Raw genomic sequence first — 17,694 nt, 5'->3', positions numbered from 1 at the left:
GTACTACTGCCCTCCGCAGGGTAACTCAGCTATAAAGATGCGTACAGATGAAATGGTGCTGCTGCTGCTGCTGCTGCTACATATGTAAAAGTGGATTGAATTGTTTAATGACGTTCAGGAACAAGATGTATTTTATTTTATTCAATCCCCACTGCAGCCAAGTCAACATACATTGTCAGATCGGCATGTATGCAGCACACTGACTGCACACATACGCTGCAACACCAGCAGTAACCCTAACCGTATGTCCTTACGTTAAATAAACATCATTCATTTACCGTTTGTCGTCTGTATTCTGAATTGAAAGCTCCACACAAGACAGAATTATTCTAGAGTGCGAATTATTAAATGCGTACATTTAATAATTATTAATTAAATATATGCTAATCTGATTGGTACGCTAAGATGACTGAACACCTCGGCGATTTAAGGAGCCAACCCACCACCACCAGGTTTGACTTTAATGTCATTTTAGTTACGTCAATAACTATAAAATACTCATTTGGGAAGCATGAGTAACATCGTACCAAATCGTAACAGAAAACGAAAATCAGAATCCCCTCGCCCCGGAACGTTTTTGGGCCATATACTGTTTCACTGGGACCTTTATTATATCAACTCCTGTGTCCGACCTTCTATTGAAGAGTTTCCTGTCACAGTTTAGCAACCTTTCCAATGCTCGACATGTTTATAACCAAACTTTGTGCTTCACGTGGTTCGTTATCAAGGTTAGACTGCTGTATTCATGTTTACAAATATATTTATTTCTTTTGTTGGTTTTGTTTTTTAAACATTAAACTCTCTTAGTTCAGACGAAGAGTCATTTTCAAATTCCGTTCAATCAAGGAGGCTAATGTTAACGTTATACTTGGAAAAGAGAAAAGTGTTGCTTAGATTGGATTTGTCTGTGGCATGCTTTTTATGTGTCTGTACTGATTTTCTTTCGTCTTTCAGTATAGGCAGCTGTGTTTGGCCTTTGTTCACCCGTTCACATCGGCACGGCCAGGCTAAGCTGCTCCACACTCAGATTCCTCAGCTTAACTCTAACAGAGCGTCAGTTGCATGCTGTGGTCGGCAGAGATACGAGAGGATGTATCCTGTGATGTTAGTCCGTCCTGATGGGTCAACAGTCAGCATCAGATACAAAGAACCCAGACGCATCATAATGGTTAGTTTACCATATCTAAAAGCCAGTAATCCCCTGGCTTGCTGTTTGTCATGAGTCTTATAGATGTGCAGTCTCAAAGCAAAAAAGAAGAGATCATGTAAATTACATCATCACTGTTATTTTCTAAGACCTGTCATTTTTCAGTTAGATGACTTAATGAGCATATATGAATTAGAGGTGGGAATCACCATACATCCCACGATACGATATTATCACAATACTTAACGCACGATACGATATTATCGCAATTTTTAAAAATATTTTGCGATATTCAGATTCTGTACATAAAGGTAAACTTTATCAATATTCATTTTCTCTAATAACAAAGTCTCACACTCAGTCTTTCTCTCGTTTCAGTCAGTTTTATTGTTGACAAACTGAACGGTTTTTATTACAGTCTAGTCCAACTTAACTGAATGCAACCATCTGGTACAATTATAGCTATTCTGAAGTATGCAATTTATGAAAACTATGCAGCCCATTCAGCAACTGAAGAATTTAAAAGTAAATTAAAACAAAATATAATTTTACATTAAATAAAAAAGTTTTAAACTTAATTAAAATAAAACATGTCTTAAATTAAAATAAGTAAACTGTCATGTTTATTGCTGCCATAAAAAAAGTTAAACCCATTTGGACAGTGAAGGAATGTCAGGATTCTTGCTCAGAAAAAGGATCAACATGCTCTGAAGTCAGAGCACAAAAACCTTTTTGTAACAAAATATCGATTTCTGCTGTCCCTGTATCGATACATTATTAGCAAACAAAATATCACGATACTACACAGTATCGATTTTTTCCCCCACCCCTAATATGAATAATGTATGTATTTGTCTAAAAGAAATTTACAGTTAGTTTTTCCAACATTCTACTGTATACAACCCAAACCCAGCCCTCCACATGCTAATAAGAGGAAAGCAGACTCAATAGATAATAAAAAAAAAAAACAAACAAATTGCTCAGGTCCTGTAGCAGAAGCCAGTGAGCATGTCACTTAATATTTTGCTTATGTGAGCTGATGTGTTGTTTTTAATTTTATTTTATTCATCTGTTTTGAAAGATGCCGGTAAATCTGTCTACTCTGTCAGAAGAGGAACGTCGAGTACGGCTGAAGAAAAGAGAAGTGAAGAAGCCTCAAAAACAAACAGGAGTCCAGTATGAAGATGATTTCAAAGTGGACAAATATAGCCACTTGTGGAAGAAGAAATAAGAGTTTTATATGCAAATGCAAAGCATACTCTTACAGTATCCATAAAAAATAAGTTATGTGTCTGTGTTTTGTTTTTTGTTTATTCTTAAGTGATACTGCAAAATGTCAGGGATCACCAACTGAATTGCGATTGAGTTGTACTTGGGTAATGTCCACACCAGTTCAGTTTTTAATCCCCCTTGAAACAGAGACTTCTGGAAATACTGCTGAACTTGACAGTATTTTAGTCTGTAAGGCAGAAACAGACATTTCAAAACAGCAGACATTGATTGGCTTCTTGGATCTTAGTGAGTCCTTTCATGATTTGGCATACCCATCACATAAAAGAAAATGGCCTTGACTATGGCTACTGATGAATTTTATATATTAGTTGCTGAGCATGCTAGGGGCATTTTTGCAGTGAAAGGTAGAATTTTGTTATGCTACTACTGCATGAAAGAAGCATAGAAGGTATGTGTCCGTGTATGTTTTCAGTCATGTTGCTATGAACAGTAAAAAAATATATCTTGTTGTTTTATGTTGCTGTTTCCTTGTTTATTTTCAATAAAGTAAATTGAAAAGTTATGTAGACTCGTACCTTTTGGTTAAAAATAGAAGGGTAGGGGTTTTCATCAGGAACAACTTGAGTTTCAGTGAGCTTGTGTTCTTCCTACTTTTCCTTCCTATGATACTGTATGTTATATTCTCTGTTAGTGGTAGTTTGCAGAGTAGTTGTCAGGTGAAGGCAGTATTAAAAAAACTTGTCTGTGGGCTACTCTTGGTTGTGCTGTTGTTAGTTTGTCAGTCAGCTGCAGAGAGAAGCAAAGGTATGTTGTATAAAGAGCTTAAGAGAAAGTGTTAAGAACAAAAAAGAGAGTCTCCACTCAAACCATTGTCTGTACTTTAAACAACACTGTCATAGCCACACTGTTACAAAATGACCGTGATGTCATGTCATATCTAATGCAGGCTGACAAGTCATTTAATGAGTGATGGTGTTGGTTTGCTCAAAATTGCTGATGATTATTGGTTAGTTAGTCTAGTTAACTGTGTTTTTATTTATTTTTTTGTTAAATGTTTTCAGATGTAACATATCTTTTCTGCAGTCTGATCTTTGCAGAGCATCTAAAACACAGCGACCTGATATACTGAAGAGTATATGAAGCGTTGAGTAAATTAGTCACGTATTTCATATGCGCATCCTGTGTATTTCTTTAAAGATTATTTTATATAATTTCAGTGCAAAATATACTTCCGTAGACATTACAACTATTCATTGCAATCTAGTTATATGCTAGTGCTAGTGTACTTACTTCACTCTCCAGCAGGTGTCGACAGTGCACCAGTGGGTTCGCCAGACGCCAAAAACCACACGAGCAATTCTCGCGAGAATTCGATTTGTGTCCTTGATAAGTCCGAAATGGGGTACTGGGACCTACCGGAAGGTACAGACTGTGTGGAAAAAACATGGATTACTACGAAACTTGGCACGGCTTTAGGTAACTATCGTTGGTGACATAATTACTTGCAAGTCATGTTGTGCAGGGTCGTGAAAGCAGGTCATCTGTGTGGTGGGTTAGTCAACGCTTTTGAACTTGCAGATTAAGATTGCCTAGCAAGCTACATACGGCTAGGTTTGCTTTTGCTAAAGGATGGACCTGGGTTTCCTAAAATACAAACGTTCAGTGAATTATTTAGTTAGCGGTGCGTTTGCTTCAGCTCAGCAGATAATCACGTAAACCAGTACTGTAAGATTTTTAAATTACAACCTAGAATACCTTGAGATAGTAATGGGCGATGAAACAATACAGATGAACATGGCGCCATAGCGTTTCCTCGATACAAAAATCAGACACGGTCAATATGAAGTCTGTACGTGACTGTTTTGTTAGACTACACGAACAACCAACGACCGTGACAATAGCGCCATGCTCAACTAATAGGTTGACGCACACATGCTTTGTGGAATAACCAGGTCGTAATCTCCCAAAAAATGATTGCCGATGTTTCTGTGTTTGTAATATTTTTGCTTATATTGGTAAATAGGCTTTTGACGACGTGACTTACGAAGGGGCTACATATAAAATATAGAAATGACCTGTTTCGCAACCATCTTACTCACAGGTCTCAAACTTCAATGACTTGGCGACCACTGCTGGCACTGTCATCTCATTGGAAGCCCTCTGGAGTGTTTGCGTAGTAACAAGCCTTGAACTGTACTTGCTTTTATTAAAGTTCACTGTCAAGACCAGTTTCTCACACGGTTCCAAAAAGGGGCATTACACGACTGAAAACTCTGGACAGCTCTTGCAAGGATGAAGGGAACTCTCAGAAACTTTGCAGTCTGGTCTGCTTTTCCCTGTGCCTCTCGGAACTTAGTTTTCAGTTCACTGTTGCACCGCAAGTCGGTAAGTTCATTTTGCAGCATGCTGGGGACACGCTCATCAGCTGAGAAGGGGTCTGCAAAAAGCTGGACAGTGCTCTGTCTGTTTCATGCCACACCAAACTGCTCAGCTGCTGACGCATATCTCTAGCTTTGGTTGGGCCATACATGGGACACAAACTCAGCATTTCTTCTGTCACCTCAAACTAATGATCAACACCTCTGATGAAAATTGCTGACCATTGTCAGTACTTTCATCAAGCGCCACGGAGTGGCAGTGAAACTTCGACCTTTGTTCATAGATATTACTTGATAATGTATTATTCCGCTCTGCCACGTTGTTTGCCGACAGCAACGTTGTTGAACAAACTTTTTTTTTTCTTTCTTCCTCTTCATTGAATGGCTTCCCTACCTTAGCGATTAATTGACTAATCACATAACCTGCTTTGAAGGCAGCATCAGTGTCCTTACTGGCTTCGTGGAAAAGTTCTTGCTGGGATAGTAGTCCTCTTTGTAGCTGTTTGGCTCATTTTCTCCTCTCCCTTGTTCTTTCCATAATGCTCTCCATGTTTAGTCGCATAATGACGCTTGAGATTATATTCCTTCAGAATAGCAAGTTTCTCCTTACCTAAAAGGCACATCACCTACACCCAACTCAACAAAGAAATACAGCAGTGTCCATCTTTCCGATGTCGGCGTTCGTCATCCACTTTCCTTTTCAGTTCAAACGTCTTCTGCTAATATAATACTGCTAATTCCTTGAGACCTCTGATCTTAATGACCGTGTTCTATATTCTAATAAATCTTTTTTAGCCACTTAACATGTTTTATAAAGATATTTTATTTGTTGCAATTTAACAACAGGTAGAAATACAAGGGACCGAGACAAGGTTGCGGCCATGAGCGATGCAACCGCTCTGGAGCCTTGGCGCAGCTTGATGAGCGAACCAGTGCGCTGGCCACGTCTGCATCTTGGGCAGTGGCGTGCTGCTGCACCTCCAACCAGAATTTCAGTTAGGTCGTCAGGGTCGATGAAAACCAGGGGAAAATACCCAGAGGAACGTCCAATCTCTAAGAGGTCCTCTATGGTGAAAACACGCAGTACAACAGGGTGGAAAGATGAGTGTCAGGGGTCATTTGTCACAGAAGGATTTCACAAAGGTGAAAGGGAAGGTTTACAAGACTTTAGTGAGACCTGCTATGATGTATGGTTTAGAGACTGCAGCACTAAGAAAAAGACGGGAGCAGAATATTTTCACTGGGAGTGATCAGAATGAACTGATTATAAATAAATACAAGTTGCTGTCAATTTAAAAACTCCTTCATACCAGCTGGTCTAAAGTGATTGTGATTGTCAGCCCTACAGCAAAACTGACTTTTTTTTGTTTTTCTAAAGTTTCTTAATTTGTTTGTTTTGTGTGTTTCAGGGCTGGTTGGTTCAGCTTATCACATAGTGGCGTTCCAACCTGACTCTGCAGTGGCAGCGTTACAGAGGGCTACCAACTCAACAGTTACCATGGGTAAATGTATTGTCATTCAAAACTCCACAAGAACTTCAGTGTATGTGGTTTATGTTAAATCTGTCTGCATGTCTGAAAACTCCACTCCTTAAGGTCAGAAGCACTGAGATTTTTCCAGTTTCTTTAGTACTGGGAAGATTAGGAATTGCCGTCACTTTTGTAATGATTCACAGGTAGTGATAATGATAATAGTAATAATTATGATGATGATGATAACATTTATCATCAACAACGACTGAGTAAGGTTCTTTATCTATACACAGTGATTTTCTATGATTCCATACTTTAAATAATTGTGTGAAGTAGGGCTGTGCGATTTTTGCATAAAATGAGAATCACGATTTTTTTGGCTTAGAATTGGGATCACGATTCTCTCACGATTTTCTTTTCCAGTATAAATATTTATTGCACTTATTAACTGCACATCAACTTCATAACAGTTGAGACTGAACATAAAAACAATAAATAAACATAAAAACAACAAATGTCTCACGTTTTGTGGTTGCCACAAAATGTTGTACTGCTTGAAATTCCGTCTCCACCGTTGCTCGACGCTGCGTGTATAGAGCAGGTAGTGCAACAATAGAAAAATAGTTGCGGGACGGCACTGTGTAGCGTTTGTCTAGGGTGTTGATCATTTTCCAAAATCCCTCGTTTTGCACAGTCTTGATGGGAGCCATATCTTTGGTCAGGTGATAAGTGATAGCCTCCGTAATTTCTTTGTGCCTGCGGGAGTTCGACGGGTATAGGGAAGCGCTGTATAAGGTTCCCGTTATTGATGTTTGGGTGGCTGACCGGGACGGATTTTCTCCTGTCACTTTCTCGTCATCCCTGACGTGCTCTCCGTTGTTTTTTCCCTGCTAATTTTAGCATCACACGGCACAGCTTCTGTATCACGTGGTATAAGGCTCCGCCCTCGTCATTTGTTGAGCAGGAAGAGTGAGCGCTTGTTTTCATGCAGATTACGTCCTGGATCAAAATGCGGTACAATCGTCGTCGTCTTTTTTTTTTTTTTTTTTTTAAATCGCTGTCATTAGGAAATGAGATCGCACATAAGCATGAATCGAGATCGCGATTTTCTAACGATTAATCGTGCAGCCCTAGTGTGAAGTGCTGCCCTGATGGCAATAAAATTCTAAGTGCAAAAAACCCTCCGAACACAACTTTTGTGGTTTTGTTTTTTAATTCCTTGAACATCACTGCACTCAATATCGTCACTTCTTTGACTAACTAATTGAATTTACAACAGTAAATTATTTTTCTAGTGCAGAAATGCCATCTGAAAACACAGCCTTAAAAGGTCATTCATTCATTCATTCATTCATTTTCTTATAGGTTTGTAAATCATAAAAGTTTTGGCCAAAGTAAAAATGCACTATATTGCCCAAAGTATTCACCCGCCCAAATAGTTGAATTCAGGTGTTTCAATAACTTCCATGGCCAACGGTGTGTAACATCCATCACTCTTGCAGAAGCACTCGGGATGCCAACATTTTTGAAAGAATGGGTCACACTCAGGAGCTCGGTGAATTCCAGCGTGGTACCGTGATAGGATGCCGGTCACTGATAAATAGTCGACAGTCAACGGTTGGTGGTATTAGGGCTGCAATGATTCATTGACTAATTCGAGTAATTCAATTATAAAAACATCCATAAGACAAATTCTTTGCTTCGATGCTTCATTTAATACACGGCTCTGTAGCGTGCCGACGTGTTAAACGCGACTGTTTGACCCACATTTTCGACTGAAAACAGACCTGCATACAAACGTATTTAGGAACAGCATATAAATATCAAAAAGTTTGACATTGAGCGCATACACACACCCCAGAGTTTCAGCAAAAAGACTGTTAAACAGCAGCAGCAGCAGTGATGATGATGGTCTCATAGTTTAACATGGAGCTGAATATTCATTAATGCTCTTAATAACACCGGTGTTTCTTATCCAGTTAACTGATAGAATAATCATTAGATTCATTCATTCAGTCATTAGAGCTCGGCTTAGCGCCTTAGTTCCAGTGAAAGGAACTCTTAATGCTTCAACATACAAGAATTTTGGGCGTTTTCATGCTCCTAACTTTGTAGGAATAGTTTGGGGATGGCCCCTTCCTGTTCCAGTTGTGCACCAGTGCGCAAAGCAAAGTTTTATAAATACACGGATGAGCGACTTTAGCATGGAAGCACTTAACTGGCCTGGACAAAGTCCTCAACTCAACCTGACAAGCTGTGGGATGAGTTAGAGCAGAAACTGCGAGCCAGGTCTTGTCTGACCTTACAAATGCGCTTCTGGAGGAATGGTCAAAAATTCAATCTCAGGTTTGCAGTAGGGCTGGGCCATATCATACCGTTCACGGTAATACCGGTGTAATTTTGGGCAACGATAAGAAAATTAAATATCGCGATAGAATATGGGTAGAACGCGCATGCATTGTGCCTTTGTTTTCATACGCACATCGTGGAAAAACCACGGTGTATGAGAAGGGCGAAAGCGGATCGTTGAATGGAACGGATGAACCAGAATTGGTTTGTGAAAAAGCTGCAACTTCAGTGGTGTGGAACTGGTTTGGCTTTCGTCCGTCAGATACACAACAAAGCACTATTTTTGGTAGAGCATGCTAGCGGGCCGTCGTTATTACCGTGTTTTTTGGAAAATGCGGCACACTTAAAATCAATCCTTTGATTTTTCTGACAATCGACAGTGCCCCTTATAATCCCGTGTGCCTTATGTATGAATTCTGGTTGTGTTTACTGACCTCGAAACGATTTTGTCATACACGACGCTCGAAAATCTGAAATGTTTTTGTACAACTTTGCTAAGCTACAAAGCCGCACCGCTTGATGGATTGTCGGAGCATTACGGCTACCGTAGGCAGGAGCCTCGCGGAGTGATACGTACTGTGCTTCAACATAATATTACTGTGTGTGTGTGTGTGTGTGTGTGTGTGTGTGTGTGTGTGTGTGAGTGTGAGAGACTTCTTTTTATATTTTGTGGATATTCTACATGGTTATGCTGAGGATATGTCGGCCAATTTCCACTGGAAATGCCTTTTGGTTAAACTGTCAGCAAGGATTTGCATTTGCACTGTTAGATTTTTTTTTTATATAACTTTAATGCACATAAAAAAGCAGCTGCTTGTTTAAGTGAAAATACATTGATTTTTTTTGCACTAATAAAGTTGTGGAGTTGTAAAGTATTTTGTCTAGTGTCAATTATATCGTCAATTGTATCGTTATCGCAAATTTTCAAATGTATATCGTGATAAATATTTTTGGTCATATCGCCTGCTCTAGTTTGCAGTACACAACAAGGATATATTTTCTATGTTCAGTCCTGTAGTGGGTTTAGCTGTTTTAGCTGCTGATCTTTGGATCCCATAATTTTTTTTTCTTTTTTTTGGATGACTGAAATAATGAGGGAAATTGTCTTCCTGTTTTCAGCTGCCATGGGAGCCATCTTTGGAATGACAACATGTCTCAGTGCTCAGGCCCGTGAAGCTCCAGACGACCCGCTGAATTATTTTATCGGCGGCTGTGCCTCGGGGATTTTTTTGGGAGCACGAAGTAAGTATCAGTCCTGACAGATGTGACTAGACAAGAATTCAAAATGTTATTTATTTTTTTCAGGAACACAACAAAAGTTAGTCCTTTTTAAATAAAAAGTGTGATGTGCAATTAACACACTACACTCTTTAGAGCATATTTGTGCTAATGTGCCACAATAATAATCAGCTGTATAACTAAAATGAACTTGGACTGCACTGGAGTGTAATTCTAAATGACATTTTACTTGATCATACTTACTACGTCTGCATAAGTTTCAAACAGTCCTTTTTTTGTGTTACTTATTGCTGAGAATCACAGCTGTGGACCTTCTGCACTATTTCTTATAGCACAATGGATTGTGGCCAAAAGAAAAACCCCTTATTGGCCAGTATGAAGAATATATAAATATAAAATTCACAAGAATTTAAAGATATGTTTTCTGTATACTTTCTTTAAATCTTAGAGTAAGTCCCAGTTCTTTGTGTAAACTCCGCTCTGCTGCTTGAGGAAATGCTGCTTAATGAGAAGTTTAGGAATTGCAGTGACTCTTATCATCACTAACAGGTGATGATGGTAGACGGCTTGTTATGGCTAATTAAATCTGTTCTGAACATTTTTCATTTAAAGTCACAGTGGGGATGGGAACTGATAAGAATTCAGCGATTCTGATTCTAATATCAATATCTCTTATTGATTCCCTTCACGATGCTCATTGGCTCCACTTTGAGTCACCACCATCTCTAAGCAGCTTTTCAAAGACATTAATAATGTGCTGTGTGGTCAAATGTTTGTGCATGTTGGACAACCGATTTCCTTCAGGGATCATACATACTGTTAGATTCTGTTCAGTAACAGAGAAAATGTCTCTGCAGTTCTACAGTAGCATTTGGTTTGCCTAATTAAAATCATACTGTGTGCTGTGTCTGTGTGTGTGTCTCCAGCTCACAGTGCTATAACTGGTACATCTGCGTGCCTGGGTCTTGGAACACTGGCTTTCTTTACAAAAGTGGGCAAGATGGAGGGATGGAAACTTGCTGGACCACCTAAACTATAAGAGGAAGATGCCCGGAAGATTGTTATATTGTAAAAAATACCTAATGTAATAAAGTTTTTTTTGAAAAAGCCAAAAAAATGTTGGTTCATTTTATTTGATTTCATTTTACATTTGAAAACACTTTTAATTTAACTAGCTGTTGATGTAGAAACTGGAAAAAATGTTCGGCTATAGCTGTGTCATATGGTTCTTATGTTTACAAAGGTTTATGTGTCCTTTTTTAAAAAATAGCCTGGAAGTAGCCTAGCTCCTAATAATGTCATTTATTTACACATGCCGCAAAATGTGCAAAAACATTGTATTTCTGTGTAATTTAGTGTTAAATATTATTGTTAATGACATTAACAAGCATTTTTGTTAGACAGCAGGAAAGTCGGATGGTTGCCAGAATTGATTTATTGAAAATTTGCCAGCAGTGCAATGAAAAAGCAAATCACAGCAACACTGAGTGAAATGCTGCGTACAGTACACATGCATCACCTTCTAATTTTCTACTTTTCACATATGTTTGTGGATGTTGACAGGAATTTTAACTTTTTCTCAAGTTCAAGACTCATTTCCAGTTTTTGGAAAACAAATGAAAACAAAACTGATGTAGTGCAGACTACAAAAGCATACTTCAGAAGATGGCACTGGTCACTGCAAACTCATAAAACAGGTTTTTCTGGTTGAAAGCTGCAATTCCGCTGTATAAGTAACTATTGTGTCTTTTTTATTTTATTTTATTTTATTTTAAATGAAGAAAAAAAAAGCAACTTCAATAAAAGTTGTGAAATCCAGCACCAACTCCCCACTTTACTGATGCTTAGTTGCAGGTTCTTCAATTCACATCAGACTTGCTAAGACTAGCATTACCAAGCAGGAAGAGCCATTCCTGAGTCAATTATGCTCAAAGGATATATAAAAGTACAAGATGCTTCCAGACTCCCAAACAATTTTTATTCAGTTAAACATCAGTAGGATGCAAAGGAATAACAAAGTACCATGCAACAGACAGGTTCAAAATATGGGAAGTGGACTAGTTCTTACAGTGGGGCAAAAAAGTATTTAGTCAGCCACCGATTGTGCAAGTTCCCCCACCTAAAATGATGACAGAGGTCAGTAATTTGCACCAGAGGTACACTTCAACTGTGAGAGACAGAATGTGAAAAAAAAAAATCCATGAATCCACATGGTAGGATTTGTAAAGAATTTATTGGTAAACCAGGGTGGAAAATAAGTATTTGGTCAATAACAAAAATACAACTCAATACTTTGTAACATAACCTTTGTTGGCAATAACAGAGGTCAAACGTTTACTATAGGTCTTTACCAGGTTTGCACACACAGTAGCTGGTATTTTGGCCCATTCCTCCATGCAGATCTTCTCGAGAGCAGTGATGTTTTGGGGCTGTCGCCGAGCAACACGGACTTTCAACTCCCGCCACAGATTTTCTATGGGGTTGAGGTCTGGAGACTGGCTAGGCCACTCCAGGACTTTCAAATGCTTCTTACGGAGCCACTCCTTTGTTGCCCGGGCGGTGTGTTTTGGATCATTGTCATGTTGGAAGACCCAGCCTCGTTTCATCTTCAAAGTTCTCACTGATGGAAGGAGGTTTTGGCTCAAAATCTCACGATACATGGCCCCATTCATTCTGTCCTTAACACGGATCAGTCGTCCTGTCCCCTTGGCAGAAAAACAGGCCCATAGCATGATGTTTCCACCCCCATGCTTCACAGTAGGTATGGTGTTCTTGGGATGCAACTCAGTATTCTTCTTCCTCCAAACACGACGAGTTGAGTTTATACCAAAAAGTTCTACTTTGGTTTCATCTGACCACATGACATTCTCCCAATCCTCTGCTGTATCATCCATGTGCTCTCTGGCAAACTTCAGACGGGCCTGGACATGCACTGGCTTCAGCAGCGGAACACGTCTGGCACTGAGGGATTTCTGCAGCACAAACCAGCACAAACGTTTGATACCACTTTTGTTGGATTTGGGTAATGTGGGGGGGCTGGTTGACCTTTTGACCTTTACATTTTCATTAATATCTTTAAAACAGAAGCAGCACAAACGAAAATTTTAGCAGCACAAACCAGCACAAACGTAGCACAGTTGATTGACACCCATTTTGTTTGATTTAATTAATGTGGGGGGGGCTGGTTGACCTCTGATGACCTCTAGAAATTGTTATTAATATCTTTAAAATGATAGCAGCACAAACGAAAATCTTTGCAGCACAAACCAGCACAAACGTAGCACAAACGTTTGATACCACTTTTGTTGGATTTGGGTAATGTGGGGGGGCTGGTTGACCTTTACATTTTCATTAATATCTTTAAAACAGAAGCAGCACAAACGCTAATTTTACCTGCACAAACCAGCACAAACGTAGCACTAAAAAGTAGACCATTTTGGCCCGTTTTGGAGCAGTCTGGGGGGATGGTGACCTTTGAATGACCTATAAAATAAAGTTTAATATCTCGGAAACCGTAGCTGCACAAACGCTAATTTTACCTGCACAAATCTGCACAAACATAGCACTAAAAAAGTAGACCATTTTGGTTTGTTTTGGAGCAGTCTGGGGGGATGGTGATGTCATCAGCAAAAAATATAACTTTTAATATCTCAGATACTGTAGCAGCACAAACGCTAATTTTACCTGCACAAATCAGCACAAACGTAGCACTAAAAAAGTAGACCATTTTGGCCCGTTTTGGAGCAGTCTGGGGGGATGGTGACCTTTGAATGACCTATAAAATAAAGTTTAATATCTCGGAAACCGTAGCTGCACAAACGCTAATTTTACCTGCACAAATCTGCACAAACGTAGCACTAACCGCTCCGCCTATTTGCCTTTACGTTTCAAGTGGGTGGGGGGTCAGCTTCACTCTGCTAGCACGGTCCGGAGACACGGGCGCGCCCCCGCGCACCCAGACACACAGCCTCGGGCGCGCGCGGGCGCGCGCACACACACTGACCCGCCACCAGATGGCGTTTTTTGAGCATAAAAAAGTAAAAACTTTTTAATGGCTTAAAAAATAAAAGAATGCTATTTAATATATAAGAAAGTATCTAAATAATCAATTAGTTGTTTTTAGGGGGGAAAAAGCAATGAGCTATGAACTAGCATATTTTTATAAATTTCATATTTTTTATGAATATCATATTTTTATGAATATCATATTTTTATGAATATTATGTTTTTATTACTTCCTTAATTACTTCCTACTTCCGGAGCTCATGAATAATTTATTGGGGGTCATAAATCACTCAGTTTGACATAAGGGGTATAATATCACTCTCTTAGGGAGGACAGCTGAAAATGAAAAGGATGCACAAACATGAAGTGAGGAGGATGAGGAAAACACAGATGATGAAAGAAAATGAAGAGAGGGGAAGTAGATGGAAAAGAAGAAGTTTTTCAAAAAGAAAATAAAGTGAAAAGGGAGAGACTCAAAAGTATTTTTGCAGACTAAGAGGAGAACAAGCAACAAGAAAGGTTTTTTGATTTTGTCCTACTATGGTAACTCATTGACTTCTCCTCATCTGTTATATTTCTTCTGCTTCTATAGTTACTGTAACCTACAGATAAACATGTTTTGAAGGCGGCTTCAGACTTGTTCTCCTACCACAGGGAGAAAATGATATTCCACATCATTCACATATTTATTTTCACACCTCTGAAGAGGTCGGGGAGTTTTTTGACTAACTATAATGTTGACTGCATTTCAGTGCACAGTTCAAGTTTCAGTGAACACATTCAAAGCGAGTAAATTGGTGTTTATGGTGCTCACATTATAGATGTATGGTTTTTCTACTTGGTTTTTGATGTGCTGCAGACATTTATGCCAGGTAAGCCCTGCAAAGCCCAAGTATTGCAAATGTACCCTGCATTGAGCTGCAGTGATGCAAAGCAATGCTGGCAAGCAGCTGAGATCAGTAATGAAAAGATGCATGCGTGGTGTGTAATTTGAAATGGGGGAATCAGTTCTGTTAGATGGCTGGATCTGCCATCTGTGATAATTTCCAGTTGCAAATGACTGCATGTTTGAGTTTACAATAAATACTGAAAGATGGGAGCTGCCTGGGTCCAACTGTTTGTCTTCCAGTAACGCATTACCATAACTAAGGGTAGGTGTTTTACAAATAGCACACCATATAGAAACAATATGAAAAATAAGGTTTTCTTTTCCTTTTTATAATAGCAAAAGTTTGTTTTAATACCTCATTATTATGATTATGTCTCTTGCTATGTATTGCTTCTATAAGTGGCCCCACCCTTTTTAAAAAAAACTAAAATTCCCCCAGTTGTTTTTGCATTTTTCCAGCTAATAGCACAGTAGCATAAAGAGTATGACATTTGAAAAATGTGCAAAGTGAGCTGAAATTGGTGGATGCATTTCAGCAGACAAACGTGAAGAAACCTTACCTGCCACCTGGAATGTTGGCCTTTTGTTCTATGTGAGGGGAAAACATCTTCTCTCTGCACAGTGCCCTTCATTTAAAATAATCAAACACTTTGCTGCGATGCTGAGTAACAGGAGCTGGAATTGCCTTGGTGGTGATGCTGATGTTATTTTTGCAGCTTAATTCAATTGGTTGGATTGTGTCAGTCTAATGTGATTGGCAAAATGGATGCCCTTGGACTATAAAAGGCAGCCAATACAGGCTTTAGACAGTGGCTGGGGGGGGAAGGGAAATTGTCCTCTAATGCTGTCTTGGCTTCTCTGGCCTTTGAATTTGTTGTTTGCCATAGCTGCTGTGGTATTCGGTAAGTATCTATCAAATAGCCTGGCCTCTTTAGATCATACAGCAAGGGAGTCTATTTATATGCTATAATAAAAATGCATGCTGTGACAGCGCCCCAGAGAAATGTGGTCATGGGAAACAGCTGAGGTCAAACCAACAGGAAGTGGAGAGGAGAGGACGAAGAACTCTCAAGGGACAGAGTGTAGTTTTCTTGATGGTGAACTTGTTGACTGGTTCTACTGGAAATTCCTGTATGATTCTTTACTGCTCACTTTATTTGTACTCATGTGCTGGTTTCTTCTGAGCTTTTATGTTCTGGCAGCTCTATTGGGAATATGCTAGCAGATCCCATTCTTTGTATATTAAAGAAAAATGTAGAAAAGACATCCCAGAAATTTCTGATGAGACCTTTCTCTTTGCCCAGTTGTTGTCATCTCTATCGAACTGCCTTATGAAGGCAAGAAGGGCATGCAATATATGACTTTTTCCCCCAACTTATCCAACTCCCTTAAACCTCCACCACAGTTTTCAGATTTGTTCCTAGATTTTGGGATCATCTGGAAAGACTCTGTTATCTTCCAGCAGCCATGTGGAGCCTTGTAAAATCTTTATGAGATAAACCACTCGCAATATCTGGGAGAAGCCTCAACACTTTAAAATGATATACAGCTGTTCAATAGTCTACGCTACTCAGTTGTTACACGAAGCATCTGGCTGAAAGATGCAGTGAAAAGGTCTTGATATCAGTAGTAGACAGGGTGTGGCCAACACTGGTTCACTAGCATCCTTGTACTGCACAAGCTCAGTTAACCCAGTCATTAAATTTCCAAGACTGGATGGCACATTTTTACAGTAACCACGTAACTTCGACCTTTCTCGATCTGTTAACAAGCGAAAGTGAAATGGACAGTTTGTGAACCTCACTTAGATCAATTTCTGTTTGTTCTTGCGAGTTGCTTCACATAAGGCATGCTAGAAAAGTAGATTAAAATCGAGAACAAATTTAAAAAGCTTATGCTAGTGATCTCATAATGCGGTTTTAGAAAAAAAAAAACTCTCAACGAGTTTTAAGCCTCTGGATTGTCTGCTAATGTATCATAAACTGGATGACTGGACCAGTTACCTGTGACCAAAGTGTAATAAGGTGTGTGAGTCAGAATATGTGTGTATTTATGTATTTAGTGTTTAAAACGTGGCGTCCCAGTACTCATTACTCATTTTTGTTAAACCTTAGAAAATGTCAGTTTTACCATAAAACCTTACAAAAACATTACATTAACTACACATCTGTGTAAAGGACGACCAAAACAACAGCACTGTGGCCAGTATTAGTGGCTTTCATTAGAATAATGACTGTCTACCTTTTTCCCGTGTCTCATATTTTGTTTGTTTCTCTACCAGCTGTCACAAAGATGATTTTAGTGTTCAGTAAATGGGGTATCAAGCTGAAGCTCTGCCATTTAGATAATTTGTTTGCTGTGTCTGTAGATGCTATAGGGCTACTTTGTGATACAAGTCCTTTACTGACTTTAATCATCATTAGTGTCTTGTTGCATTGTGTGGCACAGTTGTACTCATAAAATTGACTTGGAGTAATGTTTAGGAAAACAATACAGCTTGATGGATCAACTCACAAATAATGTACGGAGATTAGTTATATTAGTGTGTGTGTTTGCAGGGATAGTATAATACCATAATGAAATTGGACAGTAAAGTGAATGACTGTGCATTTGTGTATGTATGTGCACTCACACACAGAGAGAGAGAATAGGTGAGCTTGCACAGAAATGCTTTCACTGTAAGTTAATGGCCATATAGAGAATTTTATATCCGGATCAAATAAGTATTGGCTAGTTTTATTGACAGCATTTTTTTTTTTTTTATATGATGCTTGCACAAATGAAAAAATACACTCAGTGTTAACGTTTGCTGACGTATCCAAAAAGCCTTAAACGTACAATCAGTTGTTTTTGGAGTTTATCACTGTATTTTTTTGGACCATAAGGCGCATTAAGCGAATTAAAACAGTCAGATAAGTCAAACTTAAGTCAAACAGATAAGTCACATTCAAATAAACATAAATATTCCCGACATTGTTACTT

At 39.0% G+C, this 17,694-nt stretch overlaps 2 protein-coding genes across 2 annotated transcripts; both read left to right on the top strand.

Moving 5' to 3' along the window:
• Positions 1 to 578: 578 nt before the first annotated feature.
• Positions 579 to 2,942, top strand: mrpl55 (mitochondrial ribosomal protein L55). Its single transcript, XM_085251933.1, has 3 exons — positions 579 to 728; positions 955 to 1,168; positions 2,229 to 2,942. The coding sequence occupies exons 1-3, from the start codon at positions 676 to 678 to the stop codon at positions 2,376 to 2,378; spliced, it is 417 nt and encodes a 138-aa protein (XP_085108059.1). The 5' UTR covers positions 579 to 675; the 3' UTR covers positions 2,379 to 2,942.
• A 758-nt stretch (positions 2,943 to 3,700) lies between these two features.
• Positions 3,701 to 10,935, top strand: ndufa11 (NADH:ubiquinone oxidoreductase subunit A11). The gene is made up of 4 exons (XM_085251932.1): positions 3,701 to 3,856; positions 6,168 to 6,260; positions 9,699 to 9,821; positions 10,745 to 10,935. The coding sequence occupies exons 1-4, from the start codon at positions 3,778 to 3,780 to the stop codon at positions 10,855 to 10,857; spliced, it is 408 nt and encodes a 135-aa protein (XP_085108058.1). The 5' UTR covers positions 3,701 to 3,777; the 3' UTR covers positions 10,858 to 10,935.
• The last annotated feature ends 6,759 nt before the right edge of the window (positions 10,936 to 17,694 follow it).

The sequence above is a fragment of the Mchenga conophoros genome, linkage group LG17 (assembly GCF_057382185.1).
Source record: "Mchenga conophoros isolate Kocher_MC1m ecotype Shallow Benthic linkage group LG17, M_conophoros_male_GT1.1, whole genome shotgun sequence".
NCBI lineage: Eukaryota > Metazoa > Chordata > Actinopteri > Cichliformes > Cichlidae > Mchenga > Mchenga conophoros.
This window is presented reverse-complemented; position numbering and strand designations above follow the sequence as displayed.

Coding starts and splice junctions, on each gene's coding strand:
- mrpl55 (XM_085251933.1), top strand. CDS start 676: ATGCTCGACATGTTTATAACCAAACTTTGTGCTTCACGTGGTTCGTTA. Junction 729..954: donor TCACGTGGTTCGTTATCAAG/GTTAGACTGCTG, acceptor TTCGTCTTTCAG/TATAGGCAGCTGTGTTTGGC. Junction 1,169..2,228: donor AACCCAGACGCATCATAATG/GTTAGTTTACCA, acceptor CTGTTTTGAAAG/ATGCCGGTAAATCTGTCTAC.
- ndufa11 (XM_085251932.1), top strand. CDS start 3,778: ATGGGGTACTGGGACCTACCGGAAGGTACAGACTGTGTGGAAAAAACA. Junction 3,857..6,167: donor GAAACTTGGCACGGCTTTAG/GTAACTATCGTT, acceptor TGTGTGTTTCAG/GGCTGGTTGGTTCAGCTTAT. Junction 9,822..10,744: donor GATTTTTTTGGGAGCACGAA/GTAAGTATCAGT, acceptor GTGTGTCTCCAG/CTCACAGTGCTATAACTGGT.